Source organism: Mus pahari, chromosome X (genome assembly GCF_900095145.1).
Source record: "Mus pahari chromosome X, PAHARI_EIJ_v1.1, whole genome shotgun sequence".
Taxonomy (NCBI): Eukaryota; Metazoa; Chordata; class Mammalia; order Rodentia; family Muridae; genus Mus; species Mus pahari.
The window spans coordinates 977,580-993,756 of NC_034613.1; the positions used below are offsets into that span (position 1 = coordinate 977,580).

Genomic DNA, 16,177 nt, shown 5'->3' on the forward strand with positions numbered 1-16,177 from the left:
GATCCCATTACAGATGGTTGTGAGCCACCATGTGGTTGCTGGGAATTGAACTCAGGACCTCTGGAAGAGCAGTCAGTGCTCTTAACCACTGAGCTATCTCTCCAGCCTGGGTGAAAAGTTTTTTTAAACTTTTGTTAGGTCCATTTGTTTATAATGTTGAGTAACTCCAGTTTTTTGTTTAATTATTTTTGTTTGGATGATCTGTCTATTAATAAGAGTAGTATACTGAAGTGTCCTACTCTCAGTGTGTGAGGGTCAATATGTGATTGATGTGATAGTAGTGCTTTGTTTATATACTTGGGTGTCCTTGTGTTTTGGGCATAGATGTTAAGAATCACAATGTCCTCTTGATGGATTTTTTCCTTTGATGAGAATGCAGTGTCCTTCCAATCTCTTCTGATTAGTTTTTGTTTGAAGTCTATTTTGTCATATATTAAAATGGCTTTACCAGCTTGCTTCTTAGGTCTATTTGCCTAGAATTCCCAGTGACCACACCTATTATGTCCACAGAAAATTTCCTACCATGAAACACACAGCCATCACATTCTCCAGAAACCAAGGGGGAAAACCACCCAACAAAGACAAAACCAGATATCAGCATCTAGAACTATAATGATAACAAACCAAGCTGTTGAGACACCAGCATAGGGTCAGTAACAGCCAGAGCTGTTTGTTTTGTTTTGTTGTTTGTGTGTGTGTGTGTGTGTGTGTGTGTGTGTCCACTAGAGCCAAAAACCCCACTACAGCATGCCCTGAATATTGCAACATAGGTGAAACATAATAAAATACTTTTTAAAGTCCATACAGAGATAATAGAGGACTATAAGGAAGAAATGAGTAAATTCCTTAAGAAATCCAAGAGTATGTACATGTTTGTGGTACATGGTAGCAAATTCAGATTGCCTGTACATATACATTATCAACTAAACTTTTCTGTCCTTTGTCAAGTCATGAAGAAACCACTTTAACATGTGTGCATACATGTGCACAACACACACACACACACACACACACACACACACACCCCCCAAAACAAAATAAAAACCTCAGTGGACAGAAATTAATAAAACTGTTAAATGGACATAGAATCAGTAAGGAAAACACAAACTGACAGAATTCTGGAAATGAAAAATTTAGGAATTGGAACAGGAACTACAGAGGTAAGCTTGACCAACAGTACACAAAAGATGGGAGAGAGAATATCAGGCATTGAATATATGATAGAAAAATGAATGCATTGTTCAAAGAAAATGGTAAGTCTAAAATACTCTTGATATAAAACATCCAGGAAATTTGGGACCCTATGAACAGACTAAATTTAGCAATAATAATAAAGAGAAGAAACACAGGTAGACGCACAGAAAATATTTTCAATAAAGGACAGAAGAAACTATTCTTAAGCTGAAGAAGTGCATACCTATAAAGGTACAAGAGGCACATAATAATCAAAACAGTAAATGTACCGAACAGGGAAAGAATGTTAAAAGCTGAAAAGGAAAATGACCAAGTAACAAATAGAGGGAGACCAATTATAATTCCACTTGACTTCTCAATGGAAACTCTAAAAGCCAGAAGGGCCAGGACAGATGTATTGCAGACTGTAAGAAATAAAAAATGTCAGCCTAGACTGCTATATACAGAAAACCTTTCAGTCGCCGTAGATGGAGAAAGAAAGGTATCCCACGACAAAACCAAATTTAAACAATCTACAACTCTAGACCTATAAAGGGAGCTAGATGGTAAAGCTCAACCTAAAACCATTAACTATTTCCAAGAAAACACAGGGAATAAATAATCCCAGACTAGACAATTAAAGAAAAAAGAAGATAAACAGACCACCACCACCATCACCACCACCAACAACAAAGTAAAAGGAATCAATAATCATTTGTCATTGATATCTCTCAATATCAATAGTTTCAATTTATCAGTTTAAAAAAATTTCAGACTAAAAGAATGGATGTGAAACAGGATCCATCCTTCTGCTGTATCCAAGAAACACCCCTCAATATCAAGAATAGGTATTACCTTGGTGGCAGAGGGTGGGAGGGTTGTTGGAAAAAGGTATTCCAAGCAAACAGACCTAAGAAGCAAGCTGCTATAGCCATTTTAATATCTAGCAAAATAGACTTCAAACCAAGAATATTTGTTTCTTAAACTTTGGCTACAGAAGAAAGAACTATTGTAAAATATTGCATAGATAATAGATAATTCATTTTCTTTGTTTTATTTTACAGAACAGGGATTGCATCTAGGATATCTCTCTCTCTCTCTCTCTCTCTCTCTCTCTCTCTCTCTCTCTCTCTCTCTCTCTCCTGGGCTTTCCCACTCTGTCTGTATTACCATGTCTACTGTTCAGCTCAGGTCCAGGCAATCCTGGTGTGGCTTCATGGGTGTAGCTTCTTTCACTCTTGGGAAACACAATCTCACAACACAATCCCTGTTTCTTTGGCTCTTACGATCTTTCACCTACCTCCTCTGTAATGATAATTTGTATATACGTGTGTAACAATAATTAATGGAAAGAGAAGCTATCTATTTAAAAAAGTGCAAGGAGGGAGCACTTGGGAGGAAGAAAGGGAAGAAGAAATTGATAGAAATATTTTATTCCAAAAAAGGAAAAGAAATAAGTAGTTTAAGCTTTTTTTTTTTTTAAAAAAGTAGGAACATACCAAATTGCCCAGGCTAGCCTTGAACTCGTTCTGTAGTCTTTGAACTTGTGTCTTCCTGTCCCCAAAGAAACTGATATTAGATCCCCATGTTACCAGTCTCAGTAATTCTAACATTATGTGATAGTTCTGCTTTCAATTTTTGATGAATCTCTCTGTTTTTCATAATGGTTATATTAATTTTCATTTTAATAAACATTTCAAAACTCCCTTTGATCTATATCCTTTCCAACACTTTGTACCTCTCCTTGTTTGCTTAGGTTTTTTTTATTTATTCACTTTAAATCTCTCTCAGTGCCCCCCTTCTGCCTTCTACTCTTCTTTTTAAAAAAGATTTATTTTATGTATATAAGTACACTGTCACTCTCTTCAGACACACCAGAAGAGGGCATCAGATCCTAGTACAGAGGGTTGTGAGCCACCATGTGGTTGCTGGGAATTGAACTCAGGACCTCTGGAAGAGCAGTCAGTGCCCTTAACCACTGAGCCATCTCTTTTGTGTGTTTGGTTTTTTTCTATCTAGCCTGTTTGTCTGTATCTTTTTATTAGGGAATTGAGTCCATTGGTGTTGAGAGATATTAATGGCCAGGGATTGTTAGTTCCTGATATTTTGATGTTAGTGGTGTGTGTGTGTGTGTTCGCGCGCGCGTGCACACTTCTCTTGTTTTTGCTGGTATGGAATTACTAATTTCCTATGTTTTCTTGGATGCAGTTACCCTCCTTGGGTTGGAGTTTTCCTTCTAGTATTTTCTGTTGGGCTGGATTTGTGGATAGATATTGTTTGAAGTTGGATTCGTCTTGAAATTTCTTGTTTTCTCCATCTATGGTGATTGAGAGTTTTGTTGGGTATAGAAGTCTAGGTTGGCATCTGTGGGTTTTTTAGAGGTTGTAAGATATCCAGGCCCTTCTAGCTATTAGAGTCTCTCTTGAGAAGTCATGTGTAATTCTGACAGGCCTACCTTTGTATGTTACCTGGCCTTTTCCCTTGATACTTTTAAATATTCTTTCTTTGTTCTGTAGATTTAGTGTTTTGGTTTTTATTTGGAGGGAGGATTTTCTTTTCTGGCCAGGTCTAATTGGTGTTCTCCAAGCTTTTTTATGTTTATAGGCACAATGTTTTCTGTGCCTTGAAGCTGGGGCTCTTCACCTTCTAGTCCTATTATTCTTAGGTTAGGTCTTTTCATGGTATTCCAGATTTTCTGGATGTTTTTTTTGTCAGGAAGTTTTTAGATTTAACATTTTCTTTGACTGATGTATCAATTTCTTCTATTGTATCTTCTATACCTGAGATTCTCTCTTCCATCTTCTGTATTCTGTTGGTGATGCTTGAGTCTGCTGTTCCCATTCTCTTCCCTAGATTTTCCATCTCCAGGATTTCCTCAGTTTGTGTTTTCTTTATTGCTTCAATATCTACTTTCAGGTCTTGCAGTTTTATTCATTCCCTTCACCTGATTAATTGAATTTTCCTGTATATCTTGAAGGCATTTATTTGTTTCCTCTTTAAAGACTTCTTTGATTGCATTTTCCTGTGTTTCTTTAAGGTACTTACTTATTCCTTTCCTCTTTAAAGGCCTCTCTATCATCTCTAGAAGATTGGATTTAAGGTCATTTTCTTGTGCTTTGGTTGTGTTAGGATATCCAGGGCTAGCTGTGCTCTGAAGGTGTCATATTACTCTGGCTTTTGTTGATTGTGTTCTTTGGAGGCCCTTTAGCCATCTGGATGGCTTTGGTTCCTGTTGTAGTTGGTATTGGGAGGAGGATTAACCTTGATAGCCCTGGTGTGACAGGCCTCTGATGGGTATCCTTGGACTGTATGGTTCTGGCTCAGCAAGTCTGATGAAGGTGGGTGGAGAGGTGGAGGGAGAATGGATATCCAGTGGGGATAGCAGGCTTCTCAGGGCAGCTTGGCATGCCCCAGAGGACTCAGCGAGCAGGGTAGATCCTCTCTGATCTTTTGATCAGAGTATTCTACTAGGAAAAAGATGGTAGCTCACCATGGTTTTGATTTGCACTTAGTGATTAGTGATACTAAGCATTTTCAATTGACCTTCATGAAAAAAAGTCTGTTCAGGCTTGTTGACCTTTTAAAAGACTGTATGAATTTTTTTTTTAATCAGTTTGCTTTTAAAATCATTTTTTCACCTTCCCCTTCTTCCCGCCAACCCTCCCTTGCTTCTAGAAATAGTGGCCTTTTTTCTTTAGTTGAGATAACGCACACACATACACATATACATAGGATTGCTTGTATGTCTATGATTTCAAAGCTGGCTAATTGGTATTGGGTAACCAATTAGGGGCTCATCTCTGCAAAGGATCATTTCTCCTGTTCTCAGCACTTCTTACCTCCCTGTAAGTCTTAGGTTATGGTGGAACTCTAGGAGATTCCCCCCTCCCATGTTAGCATGCCTATTGGTGCTGCTGTTGTTCAGGTCTTGTTTAGGCAGCCATATTATAGATGCATCATGGATGGCCTTCCTTGTAATTTCTAGAAAATACAGTCTCTCAACAGATTTCCTGGTCCTCTGGCTCTTAAATCTTTCCACCTCCTCCTCCTAAATGTTCCCCAAGCCTTGGGTATAGAAGCTGTGTTGTAGATAAATCTTTAGAGTTCCACACTCCATGATCAGTGGTTCTCTCCATTTTGACCAGTTACAGGTTACTGTAATCATCTATGTCAGTTTGCAAGGAGAAGTTTCTTTGATGGGAAGTGGGTGGGCTGTCTACACTGATCTGTGGATATAAGAATAGATCTTTAGACTGCAATAAGGAATTATGCTGGTTTAGTAAAGTAGCAGCTGTAGGTTCACCTCTAACCTATGATTTCACTAGCCCTGAGAAGTTAGCTAGGTTTCTAGCACTAGGCATGCTTTTCACCTGTCAAGCAGGCCTTAAGTCCAATTAGAAGGTTGTTGTTACCACCAAGATATGGGTACCACTATTGCACTCTTAAGTCTATCAAGCCATGCTTGCATTCTTGGTTCATAGGTGTAACCGCTGGGTAGGACTGGATATGATAGGTGCTTCCCTCATGAAAGCTAGTCATACGGAGGTTTGCAGGTCAGATCCTGCTCAGATCCTGTGTCCAATAAAGTGCATGGTGATTTCAACAATAGAGACTTACTCCCATCAACCTCTAAGAAGCAATCAAGGGCAATAGCAATAGCCTATATTGCTTTAGAAGTTTCTTTTTTAAATTATTTTATTAGATATTTTCTTCATTTACATTTCAAATGCTATCCCAAATGTCCCCATGCCCTCCCCCCACCCTGCTCCCCTGCCCACTCATTCCCACTTTTTGGCCCTTGTGTTCCCCTGTATGGGGCATATAAAGTTTGTAAGACCAAGGGGCATCTCTTCCCAATGATGGCTGACTAGGCCATCTTCTGCTACATATGCAGCTAGAGACACGAGCTATGGGGGTACTGATTAGTCCATATTGTTGTTCCACCTATAGGGTTGCAGATCCCTTCAGTTCTTTGGGTAATTTCTCTAGCTCCTCCATTGGGGGCCCTGTGTTCCATCCTATAGATGACTGTGGGCATCCAATTCTATATTTGCCAGGCACTGTCATAGTCTCACAAGGGATAGCTATATCAGTGTCCTTTCAGCAAGTTCTTGCTGGCATATGCAATAGTATCTGCTTTTGGTGACTGATTATGGGATGGACCCCTGGGTGGGGCAGTCTCTGGATGGTCCATCCTTTCCTCTTAGCTCCAAACTTTCTCTCTGCAACTTCTTTCATGGGTATTTTATTCCCTATTTTAGGGAGGAATTAAGTATCCATGTGTTGGTCTTTCTTCTTGATTTTCTTGTGTTTTGGAGATTGTATCTTGGATATTCTAGGTTTCTGGGCTAATATCCACTTATCAGTGAGTGCATATCAAGTGAGTTCTTTTGTGATTGGGTTACCTCACTCAGGATGATATCCTCCAGATCCATCCATTTGCCTAAGAATTTCATAAATTCATTGTTTTTTAATAGCTAGTAGTACTCCATTGTGTAAATGTACCACTTTAGAAGTTTCTTGAACTCCCTTGAGCAGCAACTCAAAAGAGACTTTCTCATACCTGGTCTTTGGAATTTTGTTATAACTCTGCTGGGGAATATTGTTTGCTCAAGACGGATAACTTCATTTGAATATATATATATATATTCATTATACATAATTTAAATAATATAATTTTCATGTGATTCTGTATGGCTTTTCAGACCTCCTTAGTGTTACTGATTCTCCCTCCCCCTTTTCTTCTGTATTGAACTCCTCCCCCAATGCAATTAATACCCCTCATTTTACCCATTTCCCCCTCCAAGTCACTTTTATCATTTTCTATTCCTCTCTAATGAAACACTTGTTTTTGCTTTCAATTGAGTTTCTTATATATTTTGGATATTATCTCCTCAGATTTGCAAATCTTTTCTCCCATTCTGTAGGCTCTAACTCTGCCTTATTTATTTTGCTATGTTGAAGCTTTAGCTTAATATCATCCATTAGCCTATCTTTGCTTTCTGTTACCTGTGCTTTCAAGGTCCTGAAAGGAAAAATGTTGTCCAAATCAATGTCAGAGACAAGATCCTGTCTTCTAGATTTTCGGAGTCTTACAGGTTTAAGTCTTTCATTTGCATCTTTAACTTGTTTTGACTTGATTTTTGTGTATGATAGGAATATCAAATTTCATTCTGCATACTGATATACAGTTTTCCCTGCAGCACATGTTGAAAAAAGATGTCCTCTCTCGATTTTTTTCTAGAAACCTTTGTGAAAATTTGTGATGTTTATGGGTCTAATTTGGGGTTTTCTGTTTCATTCCTTTATATATTATTTTAATGCCAGTATCATGATGTTTTGATTATAATTACCTTATGTTTTCAAATCAAGGAGTATGATACCTCTGGCTTTGTTCTTTGGTTCAAGATTATTTTGGGTTCCATACAAGTTCAAAGTAGTTTATTCCATGTTCATGAGGATGGCATTGGACTTTTCATGGAGATTGTGTTAAATTTGTAGACTGCTCTGCATAGTATGGACATTTTAATAGTAGTAACTTTTATAATCACAAACCACTTATCTTTTAATTTCTTTGTGTTTTCTTACTTTCACCAGTTTAATACATTTCCACTATGTAGATCTTTTCCATCCTTGGTTATATTTACATTTAAGTACTGAATTTTAAAATTGCTTTTACAAGTAAGATTATTTTCTTAATATTTTTGAGAGATCATTATTAGCATATAGAAATACAAGTGATTCTTAGATTATGATTTTATATCCCACTATTTTACATAACTCATCATTTTAATTGTTTTTTTTTCTAGCCTGTGGGCAATGGAATCATTGTTTTTTGTTTGTTTTGTTTTGTTGTTTTTCTATTCTATTAGAATGGTTCTTTGTTCTTTCTCTTGCCTAATTTCTCTGCTAGGACTCCCAGTCCTGTGCTAAAAAGGAGTGACATTTGGCATCCCATTTTGTCCTTGATCTTAGAGGGAAAGCTTTCAGCTCTTAGCTGTTGAGAACTGTGTTATCTATGGATTCATCATAAATGGCCTTTGTTGCGTTTACATACATTTCCTTTGTTTATAACCTACTGAGATTTATCTGGATGGGGTGTTGAATTTTGTCAATGCTTTTTCTGCATCTGTTGAGATGGTCCTGTTAATTTATACTTGGTTTTGTTAATGTGATATATTATGTTTATTGAATTGTGTATGCTGAACGAACTACTTTGATTCCCAGTGACAAATTCCAATTGAGCGTGGTTATCAAATTTGGTTTGCTGTATTTTTTCAAGGACTTTTGCATCTACAGTCATCAGGAATATTGGCCTATAAGTTAATTTATGTTTTTGTAATAGTCTTTCTATCCCTTTAGCATCAAAAAAAATTAGCCTTGTAAAATGAGTTTGAGAGTATTGTTCATTCTTTGATTCATTAGATGAATTTAAGAATTTGTGGGGAAAAAAAAAAAAGCTGGGCAGTGGTGGCGCATGCCTTTAATCCCAGCACTTGGGAGACAGAGGCAGGCAGATTTCTGAGTTTGAGGCCAGCCTGGTCTACAGAGTGAGTTCCAGGATAGCCAGGGCTACACAGAAAAACCCTGTCTCAAAAAACAAAACAAAACAAAACAAAACAAAACAAAGAATTTGTGGTTCTGAGGCACAAACTCAGTACCTCATGCACTCAAGTCAATAACTTTACCACTGAAATACAATCACACCCCTTTCTTCTTTAAGTGTTTGGTAGAATTAAATAGTGCTATCTGAGCCTGGAATTTTCTTTGGTGAATGACTTTTATTATTTATTCAATCTCATTGCTTGTCATTGTTCTGCTCCGATTTTCTCATCATTCATGATTCAGGCTTAGTAAGTTGTATTTATCTTGGCATTTATTCATCTCCTTCTTATTGGGGGTGAAGGTGCTGACAAATTCAGTGTCTAACAAAGACCCACTTTCTATGCCAATGACCGCTATCTTTGTGCTGTATCTTCATATGACAACTACAAGAGTGAGAAGATTCTGAAGGTTCTTATATAGAAACTAATATCATTTTCTATGGCTCCACCCTCAGAACATAATCATTTCTCAGAGGCTTCTGGTAATGCCAACATATTGAGCATAGGGATTTCAGTATATAAGTGGGGCATTACACAAACATTCAATCCATTACAAGTGAAGAATCTGATTAGAGCAAGGGAGTGTGAATTTTAGAGATTATAAAAACCAAACACAAGTACCCAACTATTCTGTTCTGAAAGCTTTAGGCAAACTGTCCTGCTTTCAAATTTGTATGCCAATTACAGTTTTGAATCTCTCTTCAAATTTGATTTTTAAAAATCTGTATCAGCAAATAGAAAGGCCTGTGGTAACATATTATGCCAATTCATGGCTGCTAAATCAAAGCACCCAAAAATTTGTGACTTAAAACACACAAATTTACAAAGTGGATGTAATTTATAAACCCTTATAGTCTTATCACTTAAGAGAAGTTCAAGGTCATCCTTGCTAAAGAGCAAATCTGAGGACAGCTGGAGCCATATGAAATTCTGCTTAAAACAAAACCAAAAACCAAAACCAGAAATGTATTCTCTTACAGTCCTTGGAGGTCAGAAGTCTGAAATCAATTTGAGAGTAGAACCATGTTTCCTTGAAGGCCTTATGGAGGAATTCTGTGCCTCTTCCTAGTGTTTGGTGGTTACTAGAAATCCTTGATGTTCTTGGGCTTGCACTATACCATTCCAGTCTCTGTCTTAGCCATCACAAGGTGCTTTCCTCTGTGTCTATTTGTGTTGTATCTTCCCAAGCTATTTGCTTCCTTTCATAAGAATACCAGTAACATACCAGCAAAACTCCTTGTGTGTTCTTCTCTGTCCTCTGTCTATGTTCCTTTCAAGGGGCAATATTTTTCTTCTACCTGTGGAATGTGACACCTCAAAAACAAATTTTCTACCTCTAAAATCCTGTATTGGAAGTAGTGGAGGATTGATACTCTCATTCTGAAAGACTAAAAGGGCTACTGGTCTAAAGAAAGCTGAAACCCAGAAAGACAAGTTCCCTTAGGTTTATAGGCCTGAAACTAATTATCTATGGCTTAGTGCTGTCTCCCAGCATCACTCTCTCAGCCTATCTAAGTGGCATCTTCTTTCTCTAAGTAAAGAAGTGGTCCCAACCTTCTGGAACGAAAGAGGCAGTGACTTCTTCCAATATGCCCACACTCGCATATTGGCAAGAATGACAATTTTGAGCCCCTTACCAGCATTTCTAGTGTCCAGACCATCATTGGAACCCATTATTCTATTTTCCTAAAGGAACAATACATGTTCACACCTAATTGACTTATTTGTCACTTTCATGCTGTCGAGCCCCAGAAGTCTAGCATCCTCCTTTCGATGAGTCTCATACTGAACTTTTCAGGCCACAAAAATCATGTCTTATACTGAATCTTTGTAGAAAAAGGTTGTCTATCTATAACATCGATATGCACTCCAGAGTGCACTATTTTGTGCTTGAAATACAGATGGGTTGAGAATGGAGATGTTGAGAAATTGCCAGATCTTTAAGTTCTGGCAACTTTTTATTTAATAGATCATTTGTGAGCTGAACTGTAACCCTACCCCAAACTCAAACGTTAACAATTCATCCCCAAATGTGACTATGTCCAGAAATAAGACTTGAGGGGGGGTGGTTAAGGTCAAATGGAGCCATGATGGCAGGGAACCAAATCTAGTGAGGCTGATGATCTCATGATTAAAAAAAAAAACAAAACAAAACAAAACAAAAAAAACAAAAAAAACAAAAACAAAAACAAGAAAAATCTCCTCCTTTCTTCATATGCATGCGTTAAGTAAAAGCCATGTGAGGGGATAGTGAGAAGGTGGCCATAGGCAAGCCATGAAGGAGGCCCTTGGGAATGACATTGCTTGACTGTTTGCTCTTGAACTTATTATCACTTTCCTGTTGCTTTTTCTGTAAGCAGCAGAAAGAACTCAGACTGTACCCTCAGACTTTACTTGGAAGTTTTGTCAGCTAAGGGTTCAAGTTTATCATCCAAACAGTCTACTTGCCAATTCAACAGCACAATTCCGATCCACTCAGACATGGGCAGAAAAGTATAACCTTTCCGCCCGTTGTCTAGAATGTTTCTTATTTCCATGAGAGACAGTACCAGAAGTAGCTCATATTTCTAATAATATTCTACTCAAGGCAATATAGTCCTTTAAATATTGTATGTCTCAAAAACCATAGTATTTATATACTTAACTGTAAAAAGCAGTTCCGTATTTTTTGGATCTCTTACAGAAACAACGACATCCCAATCCCCAAATCTATATTCATTTTCCAGGATTACTATAACAAACAAGAACCAAGTGGACTGAAAACAGGGATTTATTCTCTCATATTTCTAGAGGATTCAGATTTGGATTTGTGTTCATGATACAGTCAGAGTCTCTTCAAAAGCTCTAGAAGGAGAATAATTCCCTCCTCCTCCTCCTCCTCCTCCTCCTCCTCCTCCTCTGACAGTTACAGACCAACCTTGATATTTCCTGGCTTGCTGGTGCATTATTGAATCTCTGCCCCCACTGTCACATGATAGTCTCACTTGCATGTGTATGTGTATTCTATATTATCACAAGGCGTTCTCTTCTCTGATTACATCTCTTTCCATATTTTCTTATTCTTATAAGGACAACAGTCCTTGAATTAAGTCCCATTTGATTACATCTGCTAAGATAGTATTTCCCAATAAAGTCACATTCACAGACACCAAAGGTTAGGGACTTACACATGCTTGAGAGGACACACAATTCAAACTACCACAGGTATTCATCCAGGACTAGATGCATCAAACTTTAGAGAATAAAATGAACACAAGGGATATAAATTCTGTTTCCTTAACAACTGAACCCAAGCAATGTCCATAGTTACTACATAATCAAGATACCCAGCCAGAGTTCTTTATTTCTTCTACTTGGTCATATAGAGCCTTGCACATCTTTAAACAAATATTTTCCACACATTATGACTATCTCTTTGAGAATGTTTACTCCAGTTGACAGAGTTCCTTGATATCTGTGATATATTGATCACTATAACTCCAGTGTTTAGTATGTTACCTGACATATAGTTATACGTTCCTAGTAATTTGGAAAGAAGAGAAGGAAATGGAAGGAGGAAAGATGTTTATTTAGTTGTAGTCAGCAGCCTTGGGAATAGAAAGGAATTGTAAGCTCAGAATGCCAATGTCAAGACTCTGCTTTCTATTCCAATGGTCCCAGGCCTGGAGCTTTTCAAGGTGTCAATATACAATAAAATTCCAATCACAAATTCCAAATTGTTACTTCATCATAGTAGCTTCCCCCCCAAAACAACAACAACACAAAAACCACAAAAAGGTTTTATCTAGCAGTAGTTTAACACATAACCAGCATGCCCATAGGGAATAAAGGTGAGAGAGTACTCTGTGCAGGCTATGTCTTGGATGGGTAATTCCAGTAAATGAATTAAGTTTGAACTTAAGTTTGAGCCCTCAAGAGCAATGTCTTTAATGGTCTGCTATCAAGTTACATCTGGGAGAATGTATTGTTCTTTTAAAGTCTTCCCATGCCTTTGCACACATGACCCATTATAAATGACAAGAATAAGAACCTATGTGTATCTATGTCTAAATTCTTTTTTAAAAAATCAGGGAAGAAGCTGAAATATCCATGTTAACTAAAGAAAAGATGGGCAATTGCTATGAAAATATACATAGAACAAAATCTATACAACTCGAATCATTGCTGATACATGAAAGTCATGCTGTGCTATGCAAATGCTATGCTCACAGACATGATAACACAGATGACAAATTAGTATGAAAGGAGACACCATAAGGGCAAGGACTGTAGCTTGTTGATTATATCTCAAATGCCTTGAAAAAGTACCAGGCATATAATAGCAATTCAGTAAATATTTGTTGACTAGCTTATTGGATAGATTAAAATGATTAACCAAGAAAATGTTGTAGGCAGTCACCGCGTGTTGTTGTTGTTGTTTTTTAAAGTTCCTGAGAGAAGGATTTAAAGCTCTTTCAAGTGTTGTCTGAGTAAAGCAATGCTCTGCTCACTAGGCAGCGGTGTTCCGAGGAAGAGCTAAAACCTTGCAGGCAGGTGCTCCTTAGTTCTGCCTGTGAGCCCTGCCACCTGCCTGCCTTTGTTTGTCCAAGCATTTGGATGGCCCTGAATTTCCAACTCACTGCTTTTCTTTGCTTCCTAATTAAAGGGAACCAAGACCGCTCAGGACAAATTTTGCTTGGACTAAACTAATATGGTAGTTCAGAGCAAGGAATATCAAGACTCTTGCTTCTGCCTTCAGCTCCTCTTTGAGATTATCTCCAGTTCTTTCTCTCTCTCTCTCTTTTTTCCTTCTGAAGCTAGTCCTAAAAGAAAATTAGAACAAAAAGTGGCGACTGTGGCTAACTCTCAGTCCTCCCCTTCACATGCTTTGACACCTTCACTGTGAGCCATTTTAGCTCCAGCAGCAGATTTTCTGTTCTCCCCTATTCCACCTCTGTGATTAACCGTCCATTCTTTCTTGTCTTTGTTTTACTTTAGATCCCTGCAGCCGAAAACAACCCCTTTCTTGTCGGAATGCACTACTGGTATTCCAGTAATGACCCTCGGAGTCAGTTCTGCAATGTTTGTCGAGAGAATATTCCTGCTTTATCTCGAGATGCCGTCACCTGTGAAGGTACCTTTCTGATTGCTTTAGAAAGCAGAGCTCAGTGGATAGAGATAGGCATGAAGAATTTAGTATTACTGAACCAATCTAAGCCTTTGGTTCTTATGTGGAGTTAATTCCAATGGAGGGAAAGCCAAAAGAGAAATTAGCATGAAGGGGTGTTCTTATGACTAAAAATGGAGGGTTGGATATATGAAGACCATAAGGATTGAAAAGTCAGAAATAACATCTTTTTCTACTATTAATTGTAATGTAAAATGGGTAGTAGGAAGCTTAGCTAGCAAGGAATTGGATCACATTAGAAATGGGCCTCTGGGAATGGGTCAAAACTATTTAGAATGCATTTGAATTCTAACCTCTGAAGAAGCTTAGGGAAGGGCATTTGAATTTACATTGTCACCAGATTTACACCTATTTTTTTCTCCCTCCTTTCACAGTCTGCCAAGTGAAATCTCACAAATTCTGTGCTTTAAGAGCAAACAAAGACTGCAAATGGAATACTTTATCCGTAACTGATGACCTTCTTCTACCCGCTGATGAAATAGTAAGTAGTAGCCATATCCTACCCCCACCTTTTCAAGTCATGACACACAGGAACACTAGACAAACAGAGGAGTCGGTTCTACAGTATCTAATGGCCCAACAGCTATCAATGAGTTAAACTCCAACTCCTACTTTTCATTAGTCAAGGGCATTGAGGGCATCCATGGGACTGTCATCTAATTACATGGGTAGTAGAATTATCCCAGCTTTTCCTTCTTTTATCACTAATTTCTCTCTCTTGACTTTTTCCCTTTCAGCAAACAATGCCGCATCAGTGGGTAGAAGGAAATATACCCGCCGGCTCTCAATGTGTCGTATGTCACAAGAGCTGCGGTAGTCATCACAGACTTCAGGATTTCCGCTGCCTCTGGTGTGGCTCTACAGTAAGTAAGACTCTTTCCATATCTTTGATACTTAAATTTATTTCTAGAGAAGATGTAGATTGGAGATTATAACTATATAAGGATAAATAGATAAGTAAGTATGTAGCTATCGATTCCATAGTACAGAGCCCAGTAACTTGGCCTTTCATAGATAGTTATGGAGTCTTTGGGAGAAAGATTTGAGGTGTTCATACTCTGATGCTTCCTAATTGATGAAGCAATCTTGGAAATGATAAAAGCTGAATTCTAAAGTGGAAATATGAGCAATTAGAAATAAATTCTGGAGTCTATCCTTAAGAAAGAATAGACTAATGAATATTTCCTAGAAACTTACAATCTTTATTAATGGTTAGTAATAACAGGAGTCATTGTTACTACATATGAATTTCTTCTATTCATTATCTCAATTCTTAGAACAACATTGAACTAAGCCTCATTGTCCCCATTTTACAGATGGATAATGCGGGGGCTCAGAAAGGTCAACCCAAGGTCATATAGCCAGCCAGAAAGAAAGTCTTGATTAATATTTAATTCTGATAAGACTGTGTTCCTAACTACAATACCACCACATCTTTGAAACACTGGCCCTCATATGAGGATGATTTGTGCTCTAGAAGACATCTGGCAATATCTGGAGACATTCTTGATGGCCCAAACTACACTGGATAGGAAGCATGTAACTGGTATATAATAGATTCTTCAAAACTTACAAAGCAGAGGATAGTATCCTATATTATAAAATTATAATATTATAAAATTATACAATATATAAACTATGATATTTAATTATAATATGTTATAAATATAAATACATATATATTCTCCACAACTAGTAAAATATTTGGGGGAATGGTTATTGTATATGTACATCAAAGAGCCAACAATTAGTCCTCACACTGTGATGTATCACAGAGATTGAGACTTTGATCTTGACTTTTTTAAGCTTTTAGATGTTTCTCTCAAACTGAGTTTTCTAAGACAAGAAGAAAAAGAAATGGGTTTCTTCACTGAAGATCCTGTCCACTGACCTCCATTTCATTGCTTTTGAATAGCCCTGCCAGCCAGGCTCATGTCCCTAGTAACTATAGTTGTTTAGGGTGTGGTACTTGAAAAGGTCAAAAATCTAGGAAAAATGGCAACTTGTGGAAAAGACTGCTTTGGCACTTGCCAGCTATTTGACCTTAGGTAAGAAAGAGCCTTTACCTCTGTGAGCCTTCACATATACTCATTTCTAAATTGAGTGCAATGATACTTTTCCTGCCACATACAGTTGTTCTAAAGATTGACAGATGAGCACCTCATCAGTATTAGGACTTTGGAAATACAAGAAAATTCTCGCTTCAGCAGGCTACTAACATTGTGTCTGAAGG

At 37.7% G+C, this 16,177-nt stretch overlaps 1 protein-coding gene across 1 annotated transcript in view; it reads left to right on the top strand.

Annotated features, from left to right (window-relative positions):
- The window catches only part of Dgkk (diacylglycerol kinase kappa), a 126,630-nt gene that overhangs the window by 61,453 nt on the left and 49,000 nt on the right, over nt 1-16,177 (top strand). Inside the window, exons 6-8 of the mRNA XM_021188532.2 lie at nt 13,755-13,890; nt 14,319-14,425; nt 14,682-14,807. Coding sequence (XP_021044191.1) covers nt 13,755-13,890; nt 14,319-14,425; nt 14,682-14,807 — 369 coding nt within the window. The remainder of the gene's footprint in view (nt 1-13,754; nt 13,891-14,318; nt 14,426-14,681; nt 14,808-16,177) is intronic.